The sequence below is a fragment of the Lagopus leucura genome, unplaced genomic scaffold (genome assembly GCF_019238085.1).
Source record: "Lagopus leucura isolate 7727_CA_CO unplaced genomic scaffold, USGS_WTPT01 145-0_obj-0_obj, whole genome shotgun sequence".
In the NCBI taxonomy this organism is placed as follows: Eukaryota; Metazoa; Chordata; class Aves; order Galliformes; family Phasianidae; genus Lagopus; species Lagopus leucura.
In genome coordinates, this window is record NW_024966122.1 from 1 (window position 1) to 8,332 (window position 8,332).

At 57.7% G+C, this 8,332-nt stretch overlaps 1 protein-coding gene and 1 long non-coding RNA gene across 2 annotated transcripts in view; both read left to right on the plus strand.

Moving 5' to 3' along the window:
- Positions 1 to 33: 33 nt before the first annotated feature.
- Positions 34 to 1,173, plus strand: LOC122192421. The gene is made up of 3 exons (XR_006182602.1): positions 34 to 284; positions 446 to 537; positions 963 to 1,173. It is a non-coding gene; the product is annotated as an uncharacterized LOC122192421 (long non-coding RNA).
- A 6,319-nt stretch (positions 1,174 to 7,492) lies between these two features.
- The window catches only part of GNA11 (G protein subunit alpha 11), a 14,799-nt gene continuing 13,959 nt past the window's right edge, over positions 7,493 to 8,332 (plus strand). The window contains exon 1 of the mRNA XM_042892956.1: positions 7,493 to 7,712. Within this exon, the coding sequence (XP_042748890.1) occupies positions 7,577 to 7,712 (136 nt within the window). The 5' untranslated portion in view covers positions 7,493 to 7,576. The remainder of the gene's footprint in view (positions 7,713 to 8,332) is intronic.

The window sequence follows — 8,332 nt, forward strand, 5'->3', positions numbered from 1 at the left end:
GTCAAAGATTTCTTCCTCACATCCAACCTCAGTCTCCCCTCTGTTAGTTTGAAGCCATTCCCCCTCACCCTGTTGCTATCAGATGGGTAAAAGTCGCTCCCCCTCCTGCTGTGCTTCCCAGTACTGAAGGCTCAGTGCGGTTTCCCCGGAGCCAAACACCCCCAGCTCCATCAACACGTCTCCATAGCAGAGGCGCTTCAGCGCTCTGAGCATCTTTTGCTCCCACTCCCACGGCCCCACATCCCTCCTGTTTTGGGGACCCAGACCTGGATGCAGCACTGCAGGTGGGGCCTCACAAGGGCAGAGCAGATGGAACAGCCCCCTCCCTGCCCACTGCCCCCCCATAGGTGCAGCCCAGAGGGGGGACTGTGGGACTGCCAAGGACCACAGCCCCCCAGCTGTGACCGTCCAACCACACAAACCCCATCTCTCTCCTATTTTGCAGTTTGGGGCCGTGCAAAGGCCTTGCACAACTGCAGGCTGACAACTTGAGTTGCCTTTCCCTTGTCCACCGATGCCATCACTGAAGGCCACCAGGTGGGTCAGGCACATCCGCCCTTGGCAAACTTGGCAAGCAGCGAAGCCCCCTCCCCAGTTCTTTATGGTCCTTGGCTTGATGCTGCAGGATCTGAGCCCCCTGGCAATGTGGGGCTCACCATCACATCGTGCCACCGCAGTGTGGGGCTCACCATCACAGTGTGGGGCTCATCATCACAGTGTGGGGTTCACCACTGCAATGCAGGGCTCACCATCATGATATGGGGCTCACCACTACAATGCAGGGCTCACCATTGCAATATGGGGCTCACCATCACAGCACAGGGCTCAGTATCACAATGCAGGTCTCACCATCACGGTGCAGACCCCACCATCGCAATGTAGGGCTCAATTTTTTGACTTGCAATGCCCCAGGGATCCCCATAACAATGCACTGCCTCTTCTCTGCTTTCCTTTGCTGGCAGAAACCATGCCCAGGGCAGCGGAGCCCCATGGGCAGAGGCAGCAGTGCTCCAGTGAACAGAGAAACGCTGCTGGATCCCCACATGGCGAAAACAAGGAGTGAGGAGCAGGGCTGGTTGTGTGCACAGGAAGCCTTCCTCAATTTCGGCTGCTGTTCTCTGTCTGCCTTGAAAAATCAGTGCATTTACTGATTAAAAATAAAACCTCACACGTCATGGCTCCAGCACTGAAGGCTGGGCTGTTGTGCTATTTATTTTTAAAGAGAACAATATAGCAGCTGAGTTATTGTGACAGCTCCTGCATATTGTGCAGTAGCTTTTTCCCTCCGACGTCTCCATATTAGTGAAATCTGTGACAGCTTCCTGCCAAGGATTATTAACAGTGCGGGCAGCTTTGCGTCCCTGAGGGGAGCACAGACGGGTTGGCAGTGGGGTGGGCCATCACCCCAGAGCAGATCAGTGCTGAGGTCCCCGTTTTTGGCGCTCTCTTTTTGGCTGAAAACCCCTTGCAGTGCACGGGGAGCTCTTGGAGCAGCTCCCATTCCTGCAGCACGCCCCGTGCAACACGTTGTATGTGCTCAGCAGTGATGCTCCCTGCATTTTCCATCCCCTGTGATGCAGTTTTCCTGCACAGAAGCTGCTGACCCCGCATGTAGGTGAAGGGAAGGAGCATCTCTGCCCTCCTTCTGCCCATAACAACGTGCTGCTGCTGCCTTCCAAGCAAAAAAATGAAACGTTCCTTTATTGGCTTCCACGTTGGCTACAAAATGTTCCGTTTTATCATTTTTTTTTTCTTCTTCTCTCTTTACTTTCTTCCAGGAAACGCTCTAATTTATGGTATAATCTTGGCAAATCCCAATCCTGGGGAACACAAATTCGCTTGTGCCCAGTAAATGGCACTTTAATGGGCTGCCTCCAGCTGGCCTGTGTGCCTGCCTCTGAAAAGAGAGGATTATAAGCTCACCCCAGCAGTGGGGCTGTGTGTCAGCAGGGATGGGGATGGTGGTGGAGCAGCACGTGGAGCACTGTGGCCCCGCAGGCAGCGAGGGGCTCTTTGGGGGCACGGAGGGGGTTCTGAGAGCCCCAGGTGAACCCATCTAACAAAGCTGCCAAAATAAATCGGTGTAATGGAGAGCTTTTGAAAGTTATTCAGGTGTTACGTCCCACTCTGACATGGAGAGAGGCTGCAAAGATGCTTTCTTGTTTTGGACACAAGGTGAAAATCACGCTGCCCTCAATGGAGATGCAGGCTCTAAGAGCCTGCTTTTATCCTGGGAGGAATAAAAAGGAAAGTCTCTTTCACCTGGAATGAAAGGGGAAGGCCCAGCAGCCACTGAGGCCCTGAGACAAGGAATGCTTCTTGCTTTTTTCCCCTTCAGGATCACTCTTCAACCTGATTGCATCCACCAGCTCTGCCATTTAGCGGTGATGCTCCAAAGAAGAGCCTCAGTCCAGGCAGGACTCCTGAATTCGGCACATTTCTACCCTCTCTGATCCCTTCTGATCAGTCAGTCTGGAATAACCAGGTTCTGTGCCTCCAGATGCCCTCTGTTTTTGCTGCAGAACGATTAGGGGTAATTAGCATCCTTTTTAGCAGCAGAGCTGCAAGGAATGCTTCACGCTCCTCGCAGCACAAGGGCTTTTGCAGCTGAGGTGTGAGGAGGAAGCACGTGGCCTGGAATCGCTGCACCCAAGCAAGCCCTGCAACAGCACTGAGCTCCAGCAAAGGCAGATGACCTCCATGCAGACCCCACAACTCTTCCCTGCTGCCCCCGTGCAGGATCAGCGCTCCCTGAGAGCCTGCATGTCTGCAGCAGCCTGGCACAGGCAGAGGACAGATCGCCACAACCTGAAGCGTCTTCCTCTGCTCAGCCGGTTCAGCAGCGCCGCATTCCAGGTAGGGAGAACATTTCTCCCTGACCTCAATTTATGACAAAACCCCGAAGCGCGGGGCTGGATTGATGGCACGAGGAGATTGTGTCTTAGGAGCCGCTGTGAACGCTGCAGCAGCTGTGCTAATTCATCATTCCTTTATTTACGAAACGCGCGTGCAGGCTGAGCGCAATTAAATGATGTGCTTTGGGATCCTAGGAGATGAAAGGATTCACGGTAAACGAAGGTTTGTTACCCTGCTTTACCATGCGCTGAGCCCACCTACAAAAGCCACGGCAAGCCAGATGCAAAGCATACGGCTTTAAAACCAAATCAGCACTGGCTGTCAGCAGCTGTGTGTTTGATCTGGGCACCTTTCCCCCTCTTTCCAGACAACTCAAGCCTCCCCGTGACGTCTCCCTGCGACAGGCGACTGAACAGCTTGCAAAAATAATTTGGGGAGGGGGGAGATGCTGAAACATCTGGCAACTGTGTGGCAGCACTGCTTGCAGAACTCAGGATGTAGGAAGAGACCTTGCAGATAGGCTCACGGTCTCCTGGGAGGTGCTTTGAGAGGTGGGAGTGCAAGGAAGGGGATGGCAGGGCTGACAGAGGGGTCCTGGTTAATGCATGACGGGCAGGGGGCTGGCATGGCAGCTGGCAGGAGGGCTGTGACCGGTTCCAGGGTGATGAGAGCTGCTGCTGTTCCCCTGGGCCTGGATGCTGCCCTTTTGCAGCACTGTGATGGGGATGCTGCTCCCCTGGGCCTTGGATGCCATCCATCCCAGTTCTGTGGTTGCAATTCTGCTCCCCTGGGCCCTGGGTGCCACCCACCTCTGTTATGTGAAGGCAAAGCTGTCCCTTCACAGCGCTGAGATGGGAATTCTGCTCTGCAGGACTCCGGATGCCATCCATCCCACTTCCGTGGTGGGGATGCTGTTCCTTTACAGTACTGTGATAGGGATGCTGCTCCCCAGGACGACGCCATCCATCCCAGCTGTGCGATGCAGTGCTGTCCCTTCACAGCACTGCAATGGGGATTCTGCTCCCCAGGCCCTGAATGCTGTCTGTATAGGGATGCCATTCCCCAGGTCCTGGACGCCATCGATCCCAACACAGCCATGGGAACTCTGCTCCCCAAGGCTCTGGATGCCACCCATCCCAGCACTGTGACAGGGATGCTGCTCCCCACGATGCTGCCGTCCATCTCAGCACGGTGATAGGGATGCTGTCCCTTCTTAGCACTGTGATGGGGATGCTGCTCCCCAGGCCTTGGGTTCCACCATCCCAGCTGTGTGCTGTGGATGCTGTCCTTTCACAGCACTGCAGTGGGGATGCTGCTCCTCAGGATGATGGCATCCATCTCAGCACGGTGATAGAGATGCTGTCCCTTCTTAGCACCGTGATGGGGTTGCTGCTCCCCAGACCCCGCATGCTATCCGTCCCAGCTGCGTGCTGTGGATGCTATGCCATCCATCCCGGCTGTGCAATGCAATGCTGTCCCTTCACAGCACTGCAGTGGGCTTTCTGCTCCCCGGAGCTCTGGATGCCACCCATCCCAGCCCTGTGACAGGGATGCTGCTCCCCACGATGCTGCCGTCCATCTCAGCACGGTGCCAGAGATGCTGTCCTTCACAGCACTGAGATGGGGTTGCTGCTCCCCAGGGCCTGGCTTCCATCCATCCCAGCTGTGTGCCGTGGATGCTGCGTCCCTTTGCGCAGCACTGCTGCCCTCTGCCGGCCCCACCGCCCCGCTCCGCCCGATCTCGGTCTCGGTTTCGGTTCCGCCCCGACCGGCGGCGGTTTCCGGGCCCGTCCACCGCTGCGTTACCGCGGGCCGGGTGGGGCTGTGCGGGTTGCGTTGTTGGGATCCGGGGTTTCTCCCCCGTTCGCAGCCGCCTCCCGGTTTGGGAAACGAGATGGCAGCCAAAACCCGGGCTGCATTTCCCGACCCGCCGGGAGGTGAAACCTTCCAACCTTCCGCTGCCCCCGACAGAAAACGTTGCCCCGGGGGAGGGAAATCTGCAGCCCTGAACCGTCTCTGCAGCTCTGCTGCTCGAAGCTCGGCTGAGAGGCGGAATGTAGCATGGTGATCTAAACCTTAAATGGAGAAAATGCTGATGCTGGGAGGAGATGTAAGGACCGAACCCCTGGACGTCGGTGTTTCTTGGTCCCAGCTGTGCTGAGACAAGAGGTAACGGCCCCAGGTTGTGCCAGAGGAGGTGCATTGGTCTGTCATTCGGTAGTGCTGTGTGCCTGGCTGAGCTGGGGGCCTGTGCTCATTCCTCTGTTAGGGGGAGCATCCTCCTGGGCTGCTTGCAAGCTGCTTTCTTAAGCCATGCAGTTTTTCCTCAATTAAGTCAGTGATTGAGCAGCTGCAGCAAAATGCAGCTGGGATGTCACTGCTCCATTCCCTTCACATGGAACTAAAAAACACACAAGAGATTGGGCCTGGAAGGAAAAAGGGAATGGGACTTTGGGATGTCAGTAAGGTGCGCTCACAGTCCGATGGCTCCCGTGGTAGAATTTGCTTGACAGGGGTTGGGACCCCTTTCTAACTGCTGCAAATGGGAGCCATGAAGATCAGAGAATCACAGAACGGCCTGGGTTGAAAAGGACCACAATGATCACCCGGTTCCAACCCCCTGCTGTGTGCAGGATCGCCAACCAGCAGCCCAGGATAATTGCTCTGACCACCTCTGCAAGCTGCTCAGGATCAATCGGCTGGGAAATCCTGCTCATTAAGTTCTTCACGCAGAACTTAAGAAGCCACAGAAAACCACGAGGATCCCACGCCCTTGCCAGTCTGCTGGAAAACAGAGGCAGGGCTGAGCAGATGGGCAGGAATGTCCCTGCTCAGGCAAGCAGCTCTGATCAGAAGCCAGCAGCAGAGGATGGAACACAACAGGAATGGCCTGGAAGGTGATGACGTGCTGTGGTTGCGATGGGATGGCAGGCAGAGAAGAGCAAGGAAAGGAACTTGAAGTCTACAGACACACCAGTGTGCAAGGGGCAGGGAAATGAAGGTTAGGGATTTGAACAGCACATCTGCGACCAAGCTGAGGGTCATGCCAGCTCTCTAGGTGAGTCCCTCAGCACTGAAACCAAAAGGGAGGAAACAAGCACACTGCCATTCCTCAGGACCAGCATTTCTGTGAGTTTTATGCTGATGGCCTGAGCAGGACAGATGTAAGAATCACACAGGGGGTCCAGAAGATGGATGTACACTCGGTTACTATTTTTTCTTTTCTTTTGAGGAAACTTCCACAGTATCTTTAAGTTGTGATTGTGCCCAAAGGAAGGTAAGCAAGACAGCAGCCTGTAGCACACAGCACCCTGTATTCAAAGCAGCCTGAGGGAACTTCAGCCCCTCCCAAGGCACGGCATCCATCTGGCACTGCAGCCTGAGGTCATGCAGAACAGCTCAGAGCTGTGCTGGAGGGATACAGGAATCCTAGAATCACAAGGTTGGAAACGACCTGCAAGATCATCTTGTCCAACCTCCCATCACCACTGCTACAAGCACTAACCCACATCTCACAGCTCCTCATCCAGTCGCCTCCACCACCTCCCTGGGCAGCCATTCCAGCGCCTGACCACCATCTGAGAGAAGAAGTTCTTCCTAACGTTTAACCTAAACCTTCTCTGGTACCAATTTGCAGCCATTTCCTTGGCTCCTGTTTGTTGCCTGGGAGAAGAGGCCAAACCCCTCCTCATCACAACCTCCCTTCAGGAACTTCTGCCCCTCACAGCACCCCGCTGTGACCGACTGCTGTCCTCAGTGTCTGTGCAGGATAATCCTCAGCTGCCTGCACCTCCACCACCACACAGCAGCAACGTTCAGCTGCTGGGCATCTGGAAGAGAAAGGAACAGAGCTTAGAAAGGGCCGGAGCGCACTAAAAAACCTCCATATACACAGAGTCAGAACCGCTGGTGGAACAGCAAGGACGGCTGGGGCCGGTGCGGCTGCGCGAGCGCTAGGCGAGATTCGGTGACCCCCGGGAGCCGCCGTTTGGGGCCGGGCCGACCGAACCCGGCTCTTCTTCCAACCCTACGGCGCAGCGAGCAGCAGAACGGGCGCGTGAGAACCGCACCGCGCCGCACCCGCACAACAACACCCTGCGGGCCGACCGCGCCCACATCGCGCGGCCTCCGGGCCTACAGCCGGGCCGGGCCACCGCAGCCGGAAGGGCCGCTGGGGGCGGGCGGCGCCGCAGGGCCGCACCATGGCCGCCGGGTTCTCCACCGTCCCACAATGCCCCGCGGCGCCGCCCCGCCCTGGGAACGCGCGTCGCAAGCCCCGCCCACCGCTCGGCCAACCAAACCTGCTCTCCGTTCGGCGCGGAGCCCCGCCCCCTCGATGGGGAAGCCCCGCCCTTCGGCGCGACGCGCTCTCCCATTGGGCGCGCGGGCCGTCGGTCAGTGCTTGTTTTCGGCGGCAGTGGGTTGGGTTGCGCCGGCTGCTCGCTGGCTCGGCGGGGCCGCGCGAGGAGGGAGCGGCGGGCGGCGCGGCCGGGCGGGGGCAGCGCGCTGAGTGCCGGCGGCGGCGCTGCTGCTGCTGGGCCCGGCCGCTGGGGTCGGGTCGAGGCCGGGCCGGGCCGGGCGGACGCCGGGGAGGGGAGGGTGGGGAGGGCCGGGAGGGGAAGGGGCGGCGGGGCCGGGCCGGGCCGGGGGGTCCCGGCCGTGCGGAGGAGAGCGGTGATCTGCGCCGGGAGGACCGGAGCGTCCCGGCGGCGTCGGGACCATGACTCTGGAGTCCATGATGGCTTGTTGCCTGAGCGACGAGGTGAAAGAGTCGAAACGAATCAACGCCGAGATCGAAAAGCAGCTGCGGAGGGACAAACGCGACGCACGGCGAGAGCTGAAACTGCTGCTGTTGGGTGAGGGGCGGCGGGCGGGGCGGGGGGAGGGCAGGGCTTTGTGTGAGAGTGGGGGAATGGGGGAATAATGGGGGAATAACGGGTGTCGGTAGGAGGAGGAAATGGGGATGGGGATAAGGAACAGGGCATGGGCAGTGGGGGATACGGCATGGGAATGGGGGTGGAGAACGGGGATAATGGGGGATAAGGAGTGCAGATAGGGCTGTGGGATAGGGATATGAGATAGGGGTTAAGGAACGGGGTGAGCAATGGGGATAGGGGATAAGGGATAGGGAATGGGGATGGAGAACAGAGATGATAGGGGGTAGGGAGTGGGGGATAAGGGATGGGAAATGGGGGATATGGGATAGGGGTTAAGGAATAGGGAATGGAGATGGAGAACAGGGATGGGGGATAAGGAGTGGGGATGGGAGATAGGGATAGGGAACATGGGATGAGCAATGGGGGTGGAGAACACTGATAGGGGATAAGGAGTGGGGATGGGGAATGGGGGACACGGAACAGGGGATGGGCAATCGGGGATAGGGGATAAGGAATGGGGAATAAAGGGTATGGAGCAGGAGATGAGGGATAGGGGATGGGGAATGGGAATTGAGGATATGGGATAGGGATTAAGGAAT